We start from the raw sequence: 24350 nt of genomic DNA, 5'->3' as shown, positions 1-24350 counted from the left end.
AACACAACTACAGACTGTGTTACAACATTTTATTGATGCTCTAGAGTTTAATTACATAAAAGTACATTTTGTTAATGCATTTTGGTTCTGACCCACCAACAACTTTCTGAACTTGAACACGTTTAAAGGTTTTCTCACTTTTAGGCAACTGCATGGATGCCACCTTGATACAACTGGAGGGTCAATGAAAAAATGAACCATTTTATCAGTTTAATAAATTTTTAAAAAGATCTTTTTTTAGTGAAGCCTCAACCTGCCTCAGCTGTTATTCAGAAGTTGTCTTTGTCTTATGCAGTTATTCCATGTGAGCTAAAAAAAAAAAAAAAACTACAGCCACTACAAAGTCCTCTCAGGCACTGATAAACAAGTACTTCTATTGTCATCTTTACACTTATGCTAGTACAAGGCATTACATGATTAATTAAAGAGGGTACATTAAACATTGCTGTTTGTCTCTATTATTATGAAAACAATGTCTTTCAATGTCCAAGGCATGTTAAGGAAACTCTTCAATCATTCTGCTTCTTCCTTCAGTGAATCCACAAGTGATGGTTGACACAGCTATGTAGGTGCATCTTTTAATAATGATTAAGGTGCAAATGGAAAAATGCCATCTCACAACATGTTACTTTCAGTGCTATAAAAATACATTCTCCTTTGTTTTGAGTTTAATTCTGGATGATCCTTATGATGACATGAGGAGCAGAGGTATTCATGGGTTCACTTGGTTCCTAGTAGCTGAGACTTAACAAGGACTCAAGTCAGGCCAGGTCACTATTGCACTCGATGTAATTGGATCGGACAGAATCCTGTTCTGTTGCTGCAGGTCTTGTCTAATAACCAAATGGATTTAAGCGGAATATCTATCAGCTTTGATCACAAGCTGCATCATTTCTAAAGGCAGAGGGAGTGTGAACTGTAAAGCGCATTTAGCATCAGGCCTAACTTGGATAGAGTCTGAATGTCTGAGGTCCGTTTGTAGTTTGGATTGTTTTCAGGTCTCTGCATCAAAGGTCCTCAGCCAACTGGGGATGTTGCAATTCATGATCAGTGCTTTAGCCATGATAGGAACAGGGACCCTTGTTCTTATTCCACAGGTCTGTTCGTTAAGGCAGATATACGTCACAAGTTGATCATCACAATTTGGTTTGCAATTTTGACTTGTTAGAGGATGATGTGAATGCAGAGTAATTTTTCTCTATGCCCACTAATGACTCAACCATCTACAATGAAATATGAAATTCAGGGGCTGGAAGCACTGCAAGTAAAATGTTTATGTTCAAATATATTTAAGTCTCAAACTGAGATTTCCACGCATAATATTTTGACCTGCTGCATGTTGGAATTAACACCCCTCAACTATATAAAAAGTGTTTCATGAAAAAAAAATTACATATAAAATTGAAAAAGGAAATAATACAAAAATAAACGTTTCCTACTTTATAATTTTCATCATCAACTATCCAACCAGTAGTAGTGTTTTAAGCATTAAAGATGATTTAATTGCCTACTGATTGTCATTCAGGTCGATGTTGTGGAATAATGTAGTTGGATCAATCATTTCAGCCTCGGAGTAAATGTTAGGTGAGTTGTGAGGATTACAGCAAAAATTAAATGATTCTGTGAAATGTATGTTTTTTCTGTCTCACTTAGAGCTTGTCAATTTCAGCTTTGAATACTTTACCTTCACTCCAGATGGAGTTTCAGAACATATCTATTGATATCATATTATTTTAACCCCCTGTTAACCATTTATAAGCAACATGTAAATGTTTTATTTCAAACTATAATTAAATTGTAAGTTGGTATAAGGACATTTTATGTGTATAAACAGGTAACAAATGATTAATTCAAGTAACACAGTTGTAATTTTATAAAATATTATTTATTATAGTCAATGATTATATATGGTATCAATTACATACAGTGTATTAGTGAAGCATTTATTTTTAAATACATCTTCTTCACTCTCCATGGCTACTGAGCAAACTCTTATCTGCTACAAGGCCTCGAGATGTGGCTGAAAGCTCTGACAGAAGTTAAGCAAGGAGACCTTGAGTTAAGAAATTTTGATCAAAGCACTATTTCCAGGGTCAAGAGTGAATCTTCAAGCTCCACGTGTCTGTGTGAGTTTTAAACCCTGTGAGAGTGATGTGTTTATGTGTATATAAGCACTTAACAAACAGGCTGTGTTGTACTGTTATTCATCACTCATTTACTGTTTATATAACAGGTGCTTCAGAGTAGTTATAGTTGTTGACAAATACATAAATAAACAGTTAAAATGCCCTTATTTTCTTACAGCGAGAGTTATAGTGTTATAAACCATTTATTAAGTTTCTATATGCTGCTTATAAATGCTAAACTTACCTCACCAATCAAATATGGTTCAAAAAGACAAATGTGACCACAACAATTGATTACAACCAAGAGCAGAATCTTAGTCCTCAACCAGTCAACAACCTTTAATGCCGGGATCAGACTACACAAGATTTTTGTTTTGTAAAGGTCTTAGAATGATGAATTCTTCTCATAACTTGACCAAGGGACTTAACAACTGCGGCGTTCTCATCTCTTATGAAGTAAATAATAGGTGACCATTTTTCATCCTTCATGGCTTTATGCAACAAAGAAATAAGAAATCTTATGGAAAACTATTTTCTGTGGAACTGACCCTTTACCTGCAATTATTTCTAAATCCACTCTAGACCAGAACCAACCAAACTTGTTAAAGGTCCCATATAGTATAAGGGTAGATGTCCATGTGTTTGTGATTATAAAGCAGGTCTAGGTTCTATATTAACACCTTGAAAGTATTATAGCCTCAGTTCACAGAGAAATGCACACAGCCTGTATTCAGACACTGAGCCTTAAAACCAGCCGTCAGGACTTCTGGAACTTTGTGATGTCACAGCAAAGCAGTCACCGATCTCAGCTATGCTCCAAGCCCCGCCCACCTGGATCCACCATCCAACCTTGCATGATTTGGTTTCTCTGAGTGTTTACCTGAAATCTGCTATATTTTTTATCAGATCACTCAGAAAACAGCCAGCCTCAGAGCCTCTCTTCTGATTGTTGTTACTAGAGCTCCAGAGAGAAGCCTGAGAGAGGAGATGAGAGAGGAGATGTAAAACTACACTGAGATGGTTTTTGGTTCTAGAATGGAGAGTATAAGACTCTCCATGTGAGCAGTAGCCTAGTCAGATATACTCTGAACTGGCCAATGAGCATTATGGGTAAAAACTGCAGGACCAACATGGAACTAAATAAATATTTAAAAAAAAAACAAACAAAAAACAAACGCACCCTCCACATTTCCAGTGAATTATTTTCACTTGTGTTTCCTGCCTCTCACACCAAGTCAAACTTGTGCAAGTTTACAGACATTTACAAACACATTGCCAGGATTTAACTCTTAACTGACCTTGTTTGCTTTCCTGACAGTGGTGAGTTAGGCGTTCTTTTTGTCAGGATGTAACAAGGCGCTCCCGATGCTACACAGGATAAAACAAGCAACACATGGCACCCAGTACTCATTTTCGTTCCCATGTCAGGCTTACATATTGTGTAGTCTGATTGCGGCATCACTCGGCATCACTTCCTCCTCCATATTTCACAGACTGATCTGTTTTGAAATGTTGATGTTAGAGCTACAGGAAAAAGATAAACGGAAATGTTGTTTTTCTCACAACTCCCAACAGTGCTCTGAGGCCAGAACACCCCCATCACCTCCACATGTCCTCTGTGACCCTGTCTTCTCCCCTGTCGACCAAACTTTTCATCAATCAGTGGCGTCTGAGGAGTTTGGTGAAGAATCCAGGTGAGGCTGACTTGTCACTCTTGGCCTGTGCCTCCTCTTTGGTCTGGGCCTTCTCCTCTCCCAGCCCCAGCTCCCCCTCCAGTTGTTCCAGCTCCGACTGGTCCAGCAGCTCAAAGTCCTCCACCTCGCTGTCCGACTCTTCAGCCAGTTCCAGCAGCCTGGTGGATTCTGGGAGTCTTGACCGCTCCGGGTCATTTCTTGGCGCCGTAAAGCCCACTGCTGCTTCTATTCTCTCCTGGATGGCAGCTGTGACCGCGGCGGCGATGAAGTCTCCCGCCATCTGGTTGACCAATTCGAGGGCTTTGTCGGTGGATTGTTCTTCGTGAGGAGGAGGTGTATGTTTGGATTTGATTGGCTGTTGGGGCTGAAGTTGAGGTGAGGGAAACCCGAGGCTGAGGTCATCATCATCGTCACCATTTGTCGTTGCGCCGTTGTCAAGTGAAGGGAATTCTGGGAGGCCACCAGTGAATGCTTCTTCTCTGTCGAGATCTGTGAGGTTGAGGTAAAAAGAGTCACCGAGACATTAACAGGAAACAAGCACAAACTGTTCACAGAATGCAAGAAGATTTCCCTAAAGTCCTGATCCTGGAATCTCCACATGATGAATCCTAATGATTTTGATCATCCTTTCCTCTAGCACCACCAGCAGGTGACATTTTTCAATTATTTTGTGAAATATCTCAAAGTTTACTCAATGAACAAAATTTGGAGATATTCATAGTCACAGGAGGATGAATGTATGTTCATCCACAATGTTTGTTTTTGATAAAATCCCTGCAAACCTAATGAGTTTACCATCAGCCCCAACTGTACTTCATGTTTTGCGCCAATAAGCAAGAATTAGCATGCTAACATACTAAAATAAGATAGTGAACATGCTGAGCATGATACATGCAAAACATCAGGATGCTAGCATTGCTACTGTGAGCATGTTATTTTTATTCAATCACTCAGAAGGCATCTGTGCAGTGCAGTGCTGATAAACGTACCCTCTGAGTTCTCAGTCTGAGGTGTGTGTCCTTCTGATAGGTTGAAAGTACCGTTGTCCGTCCACGTCACATCAGACACCTCTGTGTCCGATACAGACATTTCCTTACACACTGTGGAGTCGAGCTGTTGGCAGGAAACACACAGAGATGTTAGATTTCGGAGTGCAAACCCAAGACAGAGCTGCTCTGGTGGCAGAAATGATCTAACTGGTTGACTCAAACCAGAGTGGGGTAGGGCCCCAAAACAGTTCTACAGTGTCTTCTGGTGTGCAAGTTAGCTAGCTGGCAAAGCTGAGCAACTAAAGGATAAATTAAAAATAGCAATAAAAGCACGTGCACCACCCATTTTACATTACTGTGTTAATGTGCTCATGAAAAATTCCAATGAGGAAGAGAAAGGGGCTTCAATTACGACAATTAATACATCAATCAACAGGAATTGTCGCTCGGAAATATCATCTCATTGCCACATTGCTGATCATTTCTGGAGATGGAGATAAAATATAATCAATCTGACATGTGAAGTCTGCTGAGCGCATTATACTTGAAGACCACAGGATACAGAACAAGGCACAGAGAGCAGCCATGTCACCGTCTGAGACTGAATTTAACCAGTGAGCAGATCAGTACATTGAGTCATGCAAACTCTAGGTTGATGCATCATAGTAAAATAGCTCTCTTGCATCTCTGTGAATGCTGACCAATAAAACTACACAATATTTGAACATTGTCTTTCTTTTCAAGGTGTGTCTCAATGCAGAGCCTACATGTCGCTGGTCTTATTCTTTTTATTGTTCCAGGATTTTACCATGTTAACGCATGCAAGTCGACACCTAAATGCTTAGCACAAGGTCCACATTCACTGATGAAGACCGAGGGGTGTGGCTGTAACTAAAGAACGATTTCAAGTAAGCAGACATTTCAAGTCATCATGTCCTAGACTGGTTAATTCCAAATCTAGTCGCTATTTTTATATTTCTTCTAGTACAATGACTCATCTCCCTGCATTTCATTCACTTTATTTATGAAAGATTAAATAAAGGATCAGGATGAGACTTTTGAGGGAAGGACAAATATTATGTGTAACCAGGCGTTTGGCCTGAAGAGCAACATTTAAAAAGCCTTTTATTCAGTTTGGCACAGGTCTTGATGCCGATGTGGATCATGTGAAGTAAATTTCAAGCTTTAACTGGACCCAGTCACTCAACAGAGAAGTAATTAGATAGAGATGAGATGATCAGCCAACCTTGGGAAACATGGAGGAGAGGTCGGACTCGATGCCCTCCTTCTCCGTCTGAGCCCGCATGATTCTCTTCTCTGAAAGGAGGAAAACATGGAAGAGACTGATTTTTACTTTTCAAGTCCAACACTGAGTACACAAAGTAAAGCAGAAGCTGTGGGTTTGATGGGGCAGAATTAAAACAAAATATTTATGCGTACATATTTGCACTTTGGCTTCTGTCAGATGCACAAGAAACTTTTATTTACAAGCCTTTTCCCTGTCCTATTAACATCTACCCCCTGACGGGTTGGGTTTTTGTGAATGTATTGATCAGTGAGCGGGTGTTTATTATACAGTAAAAATGTAGGCATGTGTACACTGTATATCTACAGTATATTCTGTGCACATTCCTACATCTGATATTTCACGATAATGAATAATTAAAAGCTCTTTCCCATCTTTCTTGCAAGTTCATCACAACACTCCACTCCAAATACTAACCGTATTGATATTATATATCATATTCATACAATATTTGTATCCATCTTTTTGCACTTTCCATTTACATATGCATATACATAGTATATTATTATTTATATCTGCCATTCTGTATTTTTATTTCTTTCTGTCTACCTCTGTATTTTATTCTATTGTATATTTTGTATTCTAATACACCGGACTGCTGCAACAAACTAATTTCCCTTCGTGGATGAATAAAGTCATCTATCTATCTATCTATCTATCTAAGTTCTTTTCTTCATTTGGAGTAAACTGAGGACAAACTGGGTCATTAGCCTGAGCGTTAGCCACCAAGAGTGGTCATCAAAAGTCAAGGGCACCACCTGGGAACACTCAAACTTCATCCAAAAAAAAAAAAAACAGTGGAAAAATGGGTCATAGTTCCAACCATGCTGTCTCACTCACATCTTTTAAAGAAGGTCATAGCAGAAACAATGAGCCCCTTTGCAATAATGTTGATATATGTTTAATATGTGTCCTATGTAATATTTACCATGGTTTTCTTTGATTTTCTGAAGGAACTCCCCAATGCCAAAGTCCAGCTTCTGCAGAACTGGCTCCAGCCACAAACCAACCTCATGAGATGAAATCAGAGGCCACAGGAAGACGCCCAGCACTGCAGAGAGATGTCAAGAGAGGAGTTCAGTATATGTTTGCAGAAGAGTAATTGTACCTATGGTCCTTTAAAACACAATACAAAGTCATTTGAACTTTATTTGCAAAAAACAAGTTTGCTGACCTTGTTGGGATAGAGTGTTTGATAAACATCATAATGCACCTTTTAAATCTGTCTTCATAATCCTCATCAGTTTATTGCTTTGATATATCTCATCAGTGTTCAGCTGATGCACATAATGGCATCTCTCATTAAAGTATCAGGACTCCGTGAAGCTAGGCGCAGTTAATACGGGTACAAGGTTCTTCAGGTAACTTCAGGTAACCTTGTTGTATCCAAAACTTTACTCACCTAGAATATATGAGATAACAATCCCTGGAATGTAGCGTCCTAAGACAGCAAAGAAGGTGCACAAGCTGCAAACCAGCAGGCAAAACTAGAAGAGAAAGAAACCGAGAACAAGGAGAATGACAGTAAAAATGTATACTCATGTAGTCATTTCTGCTCCCAGTTACAGCGAGTAAGTGTCATCTACTTTCTTAGGAAAAGTTCAACATCTTGGAAAACACACTGTTTTCTTGATGAACTCCCTCTAAAAAACACAAACTGTCATTTCAACGTCTCTGTTTGTGTACAGAGTAAACAAGTGAGATACAGCACCAGGATACAGCTATTTCCCCCTAATTCCTTTTTATGCTAAGCTAAGATAATTACCATCAGTTCCATACAGACATGAGAGTTGTAAGCATTATAAGCATCTTCTTGCATCTGTCTGCATGGATTAAAGCAGCATTTCTTAAAGCAGTTTCACAACCAGGCTTCTTTAGACGAATGGTTCTAAAAGTGGGGTCCAGGGACCCCCAGGGGTCCTTGAGGGGGTTCCTGGAGGTCCCCAACAAAAAGGGGATTAATTTATATTTTCACTATAATTCAATCGAAGTAACACAATGACAGAATGTATGAATATTTTGGTCATGGGTGTCAAACACTTTCTCTAATAAAACATATAAAAGCAAAAACCAGACAGGGACCCAGGGACAAGATCTTACCAAATAGGGGTCTAGTTTGTGTCAGTTTTCTTGAACCTGCTCCATCATTCAAAGCCCCAGAGAGTGATGAATTCAGTTTGTATCTGAACGGGCAAAATACCTCCAGAAATCCTGACAACCACATGCTTCTCCTCTTTATTGTATCTCAGTGAACAGTTGAGGTTATTCTGGGTTCGTCAGCCATCTCTGCCTCACCTTTCCTGGATTCTGCTGTTTGAAAGCCGATGTCTCCTGGAGGAAAAGCTTGAGGGAGTCGGTGAGCTGGGGTCCAGTCCCAGACTGGCTTTCTTGGCCTGAGTCAATGATCTCCCAGCTACAGGGAAATGAAAACAGAGGCCATGTTGATCATCTTTAAGGTAGATCACCAGTGTATGCTGACAATGAAAGTCTCTAAAATGATGGGGGACAGGTGGATGGTTGCCCATGCAAAGCGTCTGACACACATTGGTTTTGTTTAATGATAAAGCTTTCTAAACTTGAAACAAAGTGACGCTAGTCTGTCTTTGTTCGACCAGTGAGGACACCAGATTATTTTGTCATTTATACCTGCATTAAATTCATCCATGCTTTGGTTTCTCTTCGTAGTCTCCTACAGCACTCTGAGATCATCTGACCTAAAGCTGTTGGCACTTCCTGTGGCAACAGTGACTTGACAGATACAATATGCAGTGACTCTGAATTAAAAATAATAACATCAGTTGACTTTACTAAGAAAGGGACTGTAGAGGTTTATTTGGAGGCTTAGAATTCTACTTGGACGGAGGTCATTGATAAGATTTAGTCCAAGAAAAAAAGGCCAGTCCAGTGCAAATGTCATTGTCTAAATTAAGAAGCCTACAATAAAACTTGAAAGATGACTTAACAGACAGTTGGCAGATGGGAACGGGGATGTGAAAGTGTTTTCCATGCTGTGGTACTGCTAGGAATTCTGGGCCACCTGGTGAGGTATGAAACTTTCCCCTCCAGCTTGGGGGGGGGTTCCTAAAATTCATTTCCCGTTTAAGCTCTACTATCAGCCCTTGTGGACACTTTGCATAAACCAGCTATAAAAGGCACACACGTGGCTCATGTGTTGGTAATGTGCGATAAATAGATGAGGGTGTGAGGCAGTAAAAGTCCTGCTTTCTCTCTTAGCTATTCTCTGTTCCACTAGCTTAACTAGCTGGAATCCCAGTGGGTTTCGTCAAAGCTGAAATGGCGTGTGATAAATGAGTGGCTAATACTTTACTGGACAGCAACAAAGATTAAATAAATATTCATTTGTTATCATTCAAGAAAAATATATTGTTTTTGAAGCATACCGATGGCAGACTAAATCAAATGTCCACTGTTGTTCACGCATAATTATTCAAACCATCAGAGTGGACTAGGTAACTGCCTCAACAGGGCTCATCAGATTAAATGACAATGTTCCAAAAATAAGACCAACAGAGGATGGAAACTACATGTCTTGTGAAAGCAGCTGTCCTGGAAACAGCTGGTGTGAAATCACCATGGAGATCTCGTTACTACAACAGTCAGGCAGGATCTTGCCATTTAACACAGCAGTGAGGTTCCCCTGCTAATTGGAAACTATATGATCATGGTCTTTAAGGGTTATTCACATATTGTAGCTTGTCAAATATTTTTCTATACTGATTATACCCCAGAAGCTACCCTATCAGGATCTCTGCATATGGAGGTTTTTGTATCCATGTGTAAAAGTACCTTGAATTGGGAACCGATCACACAACATATTCCACATTTATTTCTCTTAAGGAAAGGTTTTGGCATTTTAGGTGGTGCAAATTAGGATTTGTTGGCAGCTCCTTTCTCCTGGTCAGTTTTCCTCCCAGAGCTGTTCCACTCCCAGGCACCAAATGCAACAACATAAAAGTTCAGATAAAACAAATCACTTGATGTAAATCACAGGATGATTAACCTGTCAGTGTCATCAATCTCTGATAGGACGACAATAGTGTAGGAAAAGCAGAGTCAAATGGCAGTTTTGTCAAATAAATTTCTGTTCCATTTCACAGAGCGCTACAATGATTAAACTTCGACCTCCTATTGTCAGACTCGTGATGGACAGGTTGGACGGGATCAAAATGACTAAAAACTGCATTTAGACTCAAAGCTTGGGTTGGCAACCGCAACTTGGTTCCAAATTAGAACCAGTTCCAAAATGCCAAGAACCAGGTAACTGTGAAAAAGAGAATTTCAGCTGTGCTTTTCGGTTCCTACATATTTGCAAGGACCTACATAGCTGTCTGCCAGGACCTGTCTACATGACTGTCATACATAAAAGCAACAGTGTGTCCATTTGTTGAGATATGAGCTAGCACGTACACTACAATTAACTCCATAAAACAGTTAGCCATGGTAAATGGTCAAAGTATGTGTGAAGGTAATTAGCTGAATGTTAGGTAGCACATCAAATCTGAGCAAACATTTAAGGCAGCATGTCGTCGATCTGAAAGGCTGGGTGGTGTTTGATTTGTTGCTGCTGCCCCAGTGTAACATAAAGCAGAAGAAGCAGAATTTGAATCTGATTCAAACAATAACCCAACCCTACTCTAAACACTGGCTATCAGCTTCAATCCACAAATACAGCTCAACCATAGTGTTTGCTAAAGGAGACAAAGTAAACCACCCAAAGTCACTTTGCCTGTTGAGCTTTCATCCTTCCTTCTGAACCCTTTTCCCCTTTTCCTCGCTTGAACCCCATCCAAATCCCCCTTCCCCTCATAATGTATCTAGACATGAGAGGCTACCAGAAGCTACAGTATCTCATATACACCCACCACCCCTCCCACCCAACCCAAACACCCAGCCTTGTATCACATAACCCTTATGGCGAAAGGTCAACCCATGGCTCCCCTCTCGACTTCCAGGCACATGCGCCCGTAGGAGGCTGGTTTCTAGGGAAACATGATGGGTCGCACATGTGACAGTGATACTGTGAAGTAATAATAGCAGAAAGGGAGGGCAGGATAACCATGTCTATTCCACGAAAGACATAGGTGTCCCTGGAAAGAGGTGCAAATCTATTTGAATAAAGTAATAGTAAAGTTTCACCACATCACAGATCATCTGGAGTGAAGAGGAGTAGATTGTTAGAGTTTGTTACTGGGAGATTCCCTTGGCAGATCTAGCATTAGCTGCTGTTTCTTCCCCACCAATGTGGAGACAAACGGTTTTCTTGGAGGACCCTCAACATGATTCTGTGGCAGCCATTATGCATGCTTGTATAATGGTGCATTCCATGTGAACTGGGATATCAGAAATTCTGCTGAATAGCACTTCTGTCTGATGTGTATCTCATTAAATCTAGTGTACAGACAGTACTGCTGATCTTCTACCTGTGGACATATTGTTACAGTGTTTGTATGCACAAAATACTGCCTAATGCATTCTTATCAACTGGTATTGCTAACAATAACAACAACAAGCAAGCAATAACAATAATAAGCTTCTGACTTGCTGTATGGGAACGCAGTCAACTTGGGTGTGACATCATATCTAGAACTGATATCCGACTCCCACAGCATAAGACACAAGTATACAAGTCTGGCCCAGCATGATGACACAGCATGATGGTCAGATGCTACTTCCACATCTGCACCAATTCTGGCACACAGAAAATCTTCCGGCTGTAAGCCAACACCAGATGATAACAGCTGGACTCTACCCAAAAGTGGAAGTATATGGGCCAGACACGGGCCATCTAATTTTATATAACCATGGTTTGCTGAATGAGAAACAGGCAGCAGTAAAGCTTCCATCATTCCTTTTGCCTTAAACTACATTACCCACAGCCAACAGCAGCAACTGTACAACCTACAAGATGACCCAAAATGTCATCCGTTTTAGTTTGCTTGCCATCAGTTCATCCCATGGTTAGTTTAAACTGGGATGAATATCTGGTAAAATAATGTGAATTACTCTATGCTGAATATCTGTGCACTGATTCAAAATAGTAATGAAACTGGATACCAGAAATTTGGTACAGTTTTAATGGACGCCAGCCAGATAATCAATAGAAATAGAAAATGGTATGGTAAATCAGACTTTCAGAGAAAGCCCCAGATAAGGCTAGTGATGCTATTTTTCATTATATCATGACAGTTGGATATTTTTTTTAATACTAATTTTAACATTTTCTCAAGTTCAGACTATGTATAGAGTGGATTTATATTCCTATCTGTCTCAGCCAGTGGAGATTTTTTTTTAAGTACACCTCTCTAGTGTTTAGTTACAAGAAGCTTTTGCACAACTGTCATCTCAACACACTGAGTTTGCAAATCCCAACATTTTTCTGACCTCCTGTCACATTCTGCATGAGCGCCACAAACACACTGGGTACTGAGAAGCAACTATATCACATTTAATTCCTCCAGATTATTACAGACCACCTCCATCCACTGGTGTGTCAATCAATCCACAGCATGAAGACCAGTCATCACTCAGACAGAATAATTTCAGCAGGGAACTTGACAACAGCGACGTCAGATGACTGCAGGCTTCGAAGGAGGGCGTCACCACCACGTGAGCAGCTGTCGGGCAGATATAACTTTTTACCCAATGAATAATCTCTGAAACAACACAGGGAGCGGCATGTCTGAGCCTCTAACAAGCCTGGTGATGGCACTTTAAAAATAGAGTGACATACAAACAATGCGAGGAATGGTGGCAAAAACCTCCCAGCTCTTCACTTGTGATTGGGGGAGGAGGGTGAAAATATGTTTATCCACCTGTCTGTGTGGGTTGATACCACAAGAAGCCTGACTCTGATGCAACTAATACCTGTTTATGATCTGTGTACAGCCACATATACAGTAGGCTGACGTTAACGCGCAAGATTGAGACAGCAGATCCCAGCTGATCGAATTTACAGTTAATGCAAAAGGCCAGTCTGCATGTGACACAAAGCCAAAAGCTACAAGTAATATAAGACGGATGGGGAGCTATGACGCAATGATGTGTACTGCCAGTAGATCTGTGCCGTGTCACTCATGTTGTTGATCTATTTAGACTAAAATTGAGAGTTAAATGTGCCAAAAACTTGGCTGTTTTTGGTATGAAAAAACTTCCCATATCATGATCTAAGGTTAGAAAACAAAAACAAGAACAAGACAGGAGTTACCTGTATGACAGCTTCATACGCAGTGTCAAAAGCATCAAAGATCCAATTCAGCAAAACAAAACAAACAAAAAAAAAAACAATGCTTCTCTCACTTAGCACTACTTTTTTTCTTTATTTCTTTGGTTAAAAGTTGGGATGTTGTTTCTGGAACAACATGTTGCTTCTTACTGCTTCAAAATGTTCTATTCTTTTAGCACAGCAAATTAATTTTCAATCACCTCCACTGTTTTGAGGTGGAAGGAATCTCAATAGACTAATGTCTCAAAACCTGGATGAATAAAACTAAAACTATTTACCTGGATAAATACCACCTGCCATAAAGGGAGAAAATATGTTTCGACATGATTTGGGCGAGCTGACCCTTTGAAGAAACAAACTGAAGAAGCCATTTTCTCTAAGCCTTCTCAAGTTTCTTCCCAAGAACACACAACTCCAGTCGTACCTCAGTCCTGCCCCACGATCTTCAGGAGACATCTCAAGAGCTTCAGGTACCTTCAGAAGATTCAACGACACTGTTGAAGACAGCCAAACACTGGATAGTCAAGATGATACTTTTGAGGCAGAGCGCGAGAAATGGCTACAACTTGTCTTTCCCAACGAGGAAAAATGCAGGCGCAAACCCAGGGTCGAACCAAACTCAGTGTTTTACGTGCCACACGGCGCGAAAGCAGCTTGTGTTTATCCTCATTGAAGCCCCGGTTGGACTATTTCAAGCAGCCTCATCTAAAAATAACCTGGTCACACTACATTCCAACCGGCAGCCATCAGGAGGACAGAGGGATGGGGTTAAGGGGGGTAGAAACAGCAACACCCTCCACCAACCCCAACACCATCAATCTCTCAAACACGCCTCTTCTTGTGTCAGTGACGTGGCATAGACGGACAGATGAGAGGGGACATGTATGTTTCACAGTCTGACGCAACATTATTTGTATGTTGATGACAATATTTTTAAAAATTGTTGTTGACTCGAAGGAAAAGTTTGACATTTTTGGAAATGGAGTGTGAAAATATCCTGCCAGCCACTGCGAAACATAGCACAGCATGACAACAGCTAGTCTGGCTCTTTTCAAACTCTTTTCAAAAGTAGCAGAATCCACAAACCAGCACCTCTAAAGCTCACGTAGTAACTAATTTCTTTAAGGATCTATTTGTAAGTCTTGTTATTGCTACATAGCCAACATCAGGATGAACAGCTGTTTACTTACCAGTCTTGACAAGAGGTTCAGCCACTGTTGTGTTTACAAGACAAGAGGTTATAATACATCCTCTGGGCAGACTGGACACTACAGTGACTCGGTATCGGAAAACGACGAGACAGTCCAACCAGGCCATGGCTAGCGAGCAAGCAAGCTTATTTATGAGGCACTTTTCAGAGACACTAGTTACAAAGTGCTTTGCAATTAATAAAACAAAATCAAATGAAATAATTAAAATCAAAATACATCAAATAAAAGCAGAAGTTAAAAGCAGAAGTATAAACACCATACTAATAGTTGGCTGCCTGGTTGGTATGCTAACTTCATTAGAAGAAAAGAGGTGACTGAAATAGAAGTAAAACATAAGTGTTGCTTTCCAATGTTGGAGACAGTTCTTGGTGGGTAAAGGAATGAAGTTTGATGCTGAACTCACAATGTCTCTTGTAGATGTAAATAGCTGTTACTGCTAATGTTGGCTGTGTAGTGATAGCGAAAACTTACAAATAGCTGCTTTAATTTCTACAAAAACCCAAGTCTAAAAATGATAATTCACCATTTCCACAGGGGATGATGTATCAAACTATTTCTTGGTCGGGCCGATTAGCAATAGCATTAAATTTAGGGAACAGACAGCAAAGTGGTATCAATCTTCTCACCTAACTCTCAGACAGAAAGCAAATAAGCAGATGAGCAAACAAAGGGAATAACATATCACGTAGTATTTATTAATAATTGTGTCAATATAAATATGAATGTGGCAATTTACTTATTTAGTTTACTTCCCAAATTAACGTAAGTTAAGCTAAATACATTTGACTTCATACCTTATTTGTTGGAGTACTACACACTTTAAAAAAACAAAAGGTAAAAATTTTTCCCTAAAATTCAGGCTATCTGCACTAGAATCAAGAAAAGTGAAACTTGATTTTATAAAATATTTGAAACATTTTGATTCATATGGAAGCAGGATAAAAATTACAAACAAAAAACATTTGTGAAGAAGGGGGTTTTACAGTGTTCACATGATCACGTCATGGTGACGGTATATCAGGTGAATGTTAGTACACAAATACTTTCTTGGAAGTTGCACAAGTTGTAGCTTTCAGTTGGTGCACAGATGGCTCATAGTTAGTTTCCTGGTAAATAATGTTCAGTACACAGGACAGTGAAGATGTTGCGGTAAAAAAGAAGAAGATGGGTAAACTGATCTAGAAATGGGGAGTACCACAACCAGCCAACGAGCTGCTGTCACTTCTTGAATCAGCAGTTGCCAGTGCACAGTACATTATATGAGGATGATACAGCTCAAGTTCAATGAAGAATCAGTTACTACACGGTTCTGCGTGTGAATTTTAGAGCTGATAAAAAAATTAAATAAAATAAAATCTTAAAAAAGTGTTTATAGATGGACCACAAAGCCGCTTAACAGAATATGAACATTATCGTGGGAACAGGGGTTCAGCAGGGAGTGCAGCCTCCCTGTTGGCCAAAGAGAAACACAGTGAACATATCAGTTAGATAAAATAGTTTTTATCAATTTCTCTTTGAGGAATCGTGGATGCTTTACTCTGTTGTGGTTCAGGAATATAACATATGTTGCCTAAAAGTCGCTAAAAGTTTGGAGGAGCTTCTAAATATAACTGGAAAATAGCAAATAAACGGCACAGTTAACCTTATAAAATGGCAAATTCTCACTTTAAATTGTCCATTGTTTTTACACCTCCTGGAGGTTTTACTCCTGTAAATCCAATTTTTTATTTTGTTACAATTAAGTAAATTTCAGCATCCTCTTCTACACACAGAGCAGCAGCTCACTCACTATCAACCAGTGGAGGTAAAGAGATAAAAACAAATGACCTGAGCAAAGAAAGAACTGACAGTTGCTGACTCTGGACAGACATCTACATTATCTAAACTAACTAACTAACAGTAAGTGTATTCAGCCCATAGGTGTTAAGACTGTATCTTTTACTTAATCGTGACTGAACCATTATCACAGTGTAGGCTGTGTTTTACAGTATTTATGACAATGACTTTAAATTTAATTTGAAACTGTTAAAAATGTTAGACTTTCTGTAACAACCTTTTTAATACATATTTTGTCAAAAATGTACCATTTGGTCAACTACATTTTAATTTACACTCACACAAGCAAACACAAACTTTGTGAGTGATGTCCACATTGTGACTTATATTGAGTATTGAAGGCTTTACAAATACACAGTGACTCTTGTTTATACGGTATATGACTTCATTCACATCATTTGACTGTGATGAAACACTCGTGGCTGGTTTGTTGTGTTGTTTTCCACCAGTCGTCCTCAGGCCCAATCAGAGGGCTCCCTCTGAAACACACACTCTTTGTGTCAAGTGATCTGATTGGCTCAACCGCTTTGTGTCACACCTCTGAATCAGTTCCGGCTGTGGAGAAACAGCTGAGTCACACACACACACACACACACACACACACACACACACACACACACACACACACACACACACACACACACACACACACAGTGCTCAGGTTTCACAACTCTTGAGACACTTGTGTTTGTTGTGGGAACAAACAGCAGTGCAGCGTCTTTCCACGAATCCAGTGTCACAAAAACACAAAACACACACACAGTCACATAATGTCAATCCACATTAACTCACATGACAAATATATTTTTCATATATCCACCATTAGAGATGATGATCGTGCTCCATATGTGTTTATAATGACGCAGTTGATGGGAACTTAGTGGAATTTAGTGGAATTAACAAAATTTTCCTCATTAACTTGACTGAAATAAATACAGCCACAGCTGTAACTTCCTCATTTTAAATCAGGACCTGAGTGAATAAAATAACAAGTCTAATGACCAAACTAAGACGGGTGAATTTTAATCAAGATAACAAAGATAGGCAAAGAAAAAAAATAATTTTTATCTAACCCAAAACTTTAAGGCCATGAAGCACTTTTGAGTTCAAACATGAGGTTTTATTTAACAGTGTAAGGAAAACAGAAAAACACCCCCCGAATCCAGCAGGTCATCCAAACAGAATGTAATACTTCAATGCCATGTCGCAGACTTCATTCACCACATAAACACAGTGACAACAGGGAGAGACACGGTTGGTCCAAACAGCTGCTCGCATTTTGGGTCAGCAGCTAATCTCCCACAAGCCTTTGCTTGAGACTTGCTCTGAGCCTGATGTACGATTACCCACAAGACACCTCTGACAGACAACAGCAGGTGAGGATAACACAGGCCCACCCTGCTGGCCAAATGTGACAGACACAGAGAAAGAAAGAACTACAGAGGGTGACGACGGACGTAGTAGATATGCAAATTAGGACTGAAATCAGTCATTAATCTGTTTCCGCAGTGCAAGAAAAACAAAAGAACAAGAATACAGATAAAGAATTTTGAAGAATTTAGGAGATTGGGCTTGAAGTTAAGATGCAAACCACATAAACCACAACAGCCGCAGTTTGAATCTGACCAAGGCCCTGTATCTCACATACAGACTACATGTCCCCTAAACGCCTCACAGGCAGGCTATATTAGACTGTGCAATTTACCAATGTTTCTTGAACACTTCAAATGCAGGATGTTACACAATACGATTTATCCATGTTCCCTGAACGCCTCACATGTCACATCATTAGATGCTAGCGACAGGGCCCCACCTAGGGAGGTTTGGGGCAGCAGCAGTGCACTGTATAGTGCCTTAATGCTATCTTAATGGAGTTTATAGTCACTGCAAAATGCAGGGGGGCCTTGGGGGGCCCAGACAGTTGCCTGGTGTTCAAACATTTCCATCCTGCATCTTGACTACATATCAGTGAAAGGCAATAGTGCCACCAGAGATTACCTTGAACCCCATTGGGATGGGGTTAACAATACAGGGGGAGGTGAGGAATAAATTTTGCCCATCGATAAATTACAGCATGTGGCCTATAACAGACATCCACGAGTCCATGTGGGTCTGCATGACATAGATTTGGTTCATGTCTGCAGCAGATTAGAACCTGGAACAACCTGACTGAAAACCACTTCAAGCAGCAGCAGCAGCGTGCATGCCTGACATTAAATCAGAGTTAATTAAATCATTAATGTAACCTCTTCATTACACTGCCATCAACATGTTGACCATGCTCTGAACACAGCATCAGTTCTTCATAAAGAGGCACAAGCTGGGAGTTAGAGGGGGTTACCTCAGGGTGGCTCATGCACAGATGCATAAACTAGGGCAACAACGACTGACTTCTTTAATTACTGCTGAATGTGATAATTAATTTCCACGTACAGCTCAAACTGATGTGTACCAACTGCTTATTCTGTGTGATCAATGGCCGTATTCGTTTTCTATCGATCCACTAATCATTTCAAAGCTAACGCTAACACTTGCGTGTCACACGACGAGCATCTGATTTGTCTGTTGAAACTGTGGGTTTCAGTTTCTGAGAGGTGCTGTGGTTCAGTCTCAGAGAGGAGACATTAGCAGTGGGATTAGATTAGACAGTCATGTGTGACCGATCAGCGCTGCAGGGCTGCGGTCCAGACTCAGGATCAGACCCTGCGCTCTCACAGAGGACGTCGTCCTGTATGTTCAGCACATCTCTGCATTCAGTTTCCAGGAAACCACATTTTTTGCAATGGAAACTTTACAGTACATCAGAAAGGAGTGATTCAAATTTAAGAAAGAAATAAGCAGTAGAGTAGAGTTTTATTTTCCCAAAGCTGGAGTTGATCTGAAGGCAAAATAATCTCAGTGTTCATTTTAACCGTCACAGGGTCACAGAGCAGCAGCTTTACTCGCTGACAGAGTAGCGAAGCAGAACAGAGAGTTCTTCACTGTAAATCTCCATCTTTTTTTCTGCAAACAGCTCCAAAATACAACAAGCAGGTGTTGCAACATTCAGAAAGTCTGATTGTTAAAATGAGGAAGTAAACACTGCATCATAGCTGCTGAATTCTTCCCACGGTGACCCAGAATGTGAAGGTGAAGTGATTTAAAGAGCGGACTGTAAAATCACAAGTTTCTTTAGCTTCAGGTCACTTACTGTGTAGATCTTATCCAGCTTTCTGAACGCTGCCGACTGCCGAGGTGCAGCTTCATCCAAGTGATGTAACAGAAAGCGTCTCACTTTTTGGGGCAATGAACACGATTTTGTCTTGTATTTGGTTGTGTTGTGAGTATTTACATCACCTGTTGTCAAATTGATGAAGATGTTTCCTGAATTAGTTTGTCTTTTGTCTGTTTGCGTGTGTTTTCTTCAGTTGCACTGTGTTGAGCTCTGAGGGCCGCCGTATGAAACGGTTACATATTTGGTCATTTCGATGGCAGAGAGCAAATGCTGACCCATTCAAGTCCGTAGTAAAGAGGTTACAGGGCGACGCTTTCTTTTCACAGTGGCGCAAGTCAGGTCATGGTGGCGAATACTAAAGAAACATTACTAGGTATACAATAATAAATGTGATATTACAAGATGCTATAAATGCAGGACTCTCAGATTAACCATTCAAAGCTGCTGATTTGTGTTTGCAGACATTAGAGGCAGCTGCACAAACAGCATGCAGTAATCAGGGTACTAGTGTTTGTCATGTATACAGGGATGAGCCTCAAAGCCTCGCAGCCGGGATAATGTAATAATCTAGGACCCTGGATTTTTTTTCCTTCGTCTTTACTTCTCTAATTCTAATACTAAACTAACCCTTTCAAACCTCAAGCTCTTTAAAGACTAAGCTGAGCTTCAGGCCTGACCACCACCAAACACAGGCATCAACACACATTCAGTGTCCTACCTTGCAGTCATGCTGCGCCATAAGTGAGTTCCTGTGGAAGAGAAGAAATCTATTATTCATCAGTAATGAGTAGGTCTCATCAGTGAGAAGTGCCATAATAATGAGATTAAACATTTGGCTAATAAGACTGAAAAATATTAGAAACATTTTACTGTCACCCTCCTTCAGTAGCATTTATAAGCAATGTACAATCATTTAAACAGGTTTCTAACAGACTATTAGCAGATACTAGTGTTTACTAATGACCATGTCAACAACTATGACTCCTCCTCCGCCATGAGCAGTGGCTGCTGTGTAAACATATGATGTATATATAAAAAATCTGTTGTGATAATATCAAACATGTCTTCATAGGATATTAATAAAGGCTGTATCTTCTTTTAACCACATGTTAGTGTTATAAACCATTAAGTATGTATATAGTCTTTATAAACAGGGTGGTTGCAATTTTGTGTTCGAGGGTATTGTCATGTTGGAACAGGAAGAGGACAAGCACAAAGTTAGAAGCACACTGTTGTCTTATTGGACAGGAGGGCATCAGTGGGTGAGATTGTTAACCAGAGATATCAGCCTTAAAGGACACGATGGGGGAATGAAGATTACGGCTGGATGCAAACTGTGGCTGCTGAGCTGCTGTATCTGATCTGCTCATTTCTGAGGGCGCACCAGTCGCCCTCTGTGCCGCCTCTGTGCCACCTCGCTCTGTAATTTTGAGACACTGACACAAAAAATGTGACTCCTTATTGTTAATGTTTGATGCATTTCCTGCTGTTCAGCTTCACTGCAACGACTGGAAACATCTGGATGCGGCATTATATGTGTTCGGGCAGTCCAGAGGAAGAGGAAGAACATGCCAAAGTGGAAGTAGAAAGAAAAACACATTCGCTGGCTTGGCAAAGAGTACAAGGGACATGCCACAGAGATCCCTCTGAAAAGGTGGTGAGTCAAACTTTAAAATGCATTTTCTGGATAAAAGAAAATTACAGTGATAAACTGGGTCCATATTTTGAACATGCTTTTTTTTTTTAAATCATTGACATTAAGAATAAATGTGTCTAAACAAAAGCACAAGAGTAAGCAATGGTAATGAGTAACCGTCATGCTGCCGTGCTGTAAGCCGACTCGTCCGTCCTTACTCATCAGGCTAACGAGTCACCATCAGGGTGAAATCATCTGGAAATCAGAGCTGGACTCACATCCAGCAGCTTCAATAAAAACTTCAACTGCTGCCAACGCTGAGCCATGAGACATTATTTTCATAACTTTTCTCCATTAATCAATTAATCGCTCTCATCAAAGACAACATTTTGACAGGTGTGGTGGTCAGGGAAACATCTGAAATTAACATTAACAGTTTGAGAAGGTACGTCTCAAAGAGTAGAAGCACAAAGGCAATACATCAAAATATCAACAATGCATCACAATGTCGAGTTTTTCTGATTCTTTTCCTGTCTATCAACAAATCAATCAATCAACTAATCACTGTAATTCAGCTGCAATTCAGAGTTTCTTTTATTAGGAAAGTTCATCATTAGCAGAAATTTCTATTGTTGTCCTATTGATTTGATTTGATTACAGTGACAGAAATTGATAACATTGCAACATGTCGTCCATCCTTAATGGCCGTATTGGTCGTTTGTCCCAACCCTCAGATACAAAACACTGGAGTGTACCAGATCTTTGTCGTCAAGGTAACAATAATATGCACATGGTTAAGGCTGGCAGTGTTTTGTTGACCCGTCCATTCACTAACACTGACTACATCCCCTGATCCTCTGCTCCTGTCATAGTAACCATGGCAGCTAGAGGTCATCCAACAAATTAAAATAATTACGGGTTGTAAAAAAGATGCTTTCACAGACGATCTGTGGGGTCGTTTTCTCTAACGTTGTTATACTGTGAGTGGATATAAAAGGAGTTACCTGTGTATCTGGACCGAGCAACGTCTCTAACAGTCACCGTGACGACCAGCGCAGCCAATAAGACGGCCAAAAGGCTGTAAGCTCGGAAAGAGGTGAAGGCCACAAACCTAGAGCGAAAGAAAAAAAAAAAAGGTTAACACTGATGTTTTTACTTTAAGTATTTACTTTATACCTCTGCTCCACTAGATTTCAGATTTTTACATTTTTACATGACCAAAAATAAATCCAAATGAGTGTCATTTGGATTTCTGTTAGCATTTGAGGTGCTATTTGAAACTGCTGTTTGTTTTAGTTGGTAAACATTTCTTAGGGGATGCTCTGCTAAACTGGTAACAATATCCTCACATTAAACATCCATAACACCGAGAAAATATAACTTAACCATCAACTGAATAAATGAAAATGAACAAAGAAAATACCTGATTTTATTGTTTGTGTTTGTGTATATTGGGAGAGTATGTATATGTGGATATTAGTGCTATTGTGCATAAGAAACTCTAGGTATTATTAGAAAATATGAGACAAACAGGATCGATGTAAACTATTACAAAATGCCTTATTTTTCAAGAACAGAAATATTGGCTCCAACTGTTCTCTGCAAAAAAACATATACCAAAAAATACCAAAAACCAAACACTCAGTAATAAAGCTGAATAATAAAAAAACAAAGACCTCAATAATCTTATAGTCTGTATCAGTGATAATAAAGAAGCAGCCTAATGATTTAGAGGGTAAAATCATTATAAACTCATGTGAAGTCAGAGCAACATTAGGTTATTGATTTTTTTTTTTAACTGAGGTTTGGGTTCAAATGAAAATCCTAATTATTTCCCCTTTAATTAACAGGGGCTCTGTGTTATGGGAGTCTGTCAGATATCCCTGCGTCATGGTGCCTACCAGAACACCGTGTTGGCTGCAGCAAACAGGGCTGAGGTCCTGCACGGTCTCCGCTTCCAGTTGACCAGGCCGGAGAGACGACACCCTGCGCGGCCGGGAGGCGTCTCCTCCTCGCCGTGTACCTGGCTCGGCGGCCCCGGCGGCCCGGCTGCCGCCTCCCCGCCGCCCGCGGCTCCTGCTTCCCGGCTCACCAGCATTGGAAACCGACTGGGGCCCCTCCGCTCTACCGCTCCGCTCCTCCGGCAGGGATCGGTGTCAAGTTAGCCGAAGAGTTCACGATGTCATATCCGGCGGTGGAGTTTCAAAATAAAAGTCACCACAAGCACTGTGATTTGTTAGACTACTCTGTGTCTGCAGTTGGAACATTTCAGGTTTGCTGACTTAGAACTACAGTGTAAACAATGTGAGGTTTGAAAATAATGCAACCCACAATAGGCTACTATTTTTAAAGTTAAAGTACAAAAGTAAAGTATTCAAAATGTAAAGTGTCATATTAGATAGTTTTACTTTTTAGGCCTCTAACAAAACTATTCCAGTTTCAGCTGGAATCACTGCCTCAGAGTTGAACCCTAGACTCATTACATCCCTGTTTATCCAGAATCAGATAAAATATTAACCGTTTGTGGGACATTTTGTGATTATTGCTGTGCGAAGTCTTGAGTTATGGGTAAAAAGTGTTTTGTGTGGTAACGCTGGCCTTGACCTTTGACCTTTAGCCACCAAACCCTAATAATCACACATGAGTCCAAGTGAATGTTTGTGCCAAATTTGAAGAAATTCCCCTAAGGCCTTACTGAGATATCGCATTCATGAGAATAGGATGGACAGACGGACAACCTGGAAACATAGCGCCTCCGGTCCTGACTGTTGCCAGCACTGAAGCATAAAATTAGTGGAGGGAACTTTATCTGATTACACTGGTCCAACTAATGGATATTTTTAACTTGTGAAAGGGGGACAAACATAACATTGCTTCATTTTAAGGGGACACAAGCCATAGAGTTTGGAAACCATCAATAAAAGTTCAATGTAAAGAAATTTATCAAGGTAAAGACTGTAAATGTGTGATTTTGTAAGGAATCTATGCAAAATGTGTGTTGCAAGCAACTATATGTATATAATTATCTATTAGGTCACATTTTTTTCATGACTATAGTCATAGCTTTTGGTCCTTAATGTTTGGCAGTGACTAAT

At 40.1% G+C, this 24350-nt stretch overlaps 1 protein-coding gene across 1 annotated transcript; it reads right to left on the bottom strand.

The window, feature by feature from the left end:
- Positions 1 to 15: 15 nt before the first annotated feature.
- Positions 16 to 24046, bottom strand: retreg1 (reticulophagy regulator 1). The gene is made up of 9 exons (XM_071492434.1): positions 23157 to 24046; positions 22260 to 22366; positions 20338 to 20368; positions 8411 to 8528; positions 7518 to 7602; positions 7044 to 7166; positions 6056 to 6126; positions 4810 to 4933; positions 16 to 4309 (listed from the first exon to the last, which is right to left on the bottom strand). The coding sequence occupies exons 1-9, from the start codon at positions 23351 to 23353 to the stop codon at positions 3786 to 3788; spliced, it is 1380 nt and encodes a 459-aa protein (XP_071348535.1). The 5' UTR covers positions 23354 to 24046; the 3' UTR covers positions 16 to 3785.
- Positions 24047 to 24350: the final 304 nt, after the last annotated feature.

This window comes from Trachinotus anak, unplaced genomic scaffold, assembly GCF_046630095.1.
Source record: "Trachinotus anak isolate AG129_WGS33_773 ecotype Australia unplaced genomic scaffold, CSIRO_AGI_Tana_v1 ptg000012l, whole genome shotgun sequence".
NCBI lineage: Eukaryota > Metazoa > Chordata > Actinopteri > Carangiformes > Carangidae > Trachinotus > Trachinotus anak.
This window is presented reverse-complemented; position numbering and strand designations above follow the sequence as displayed.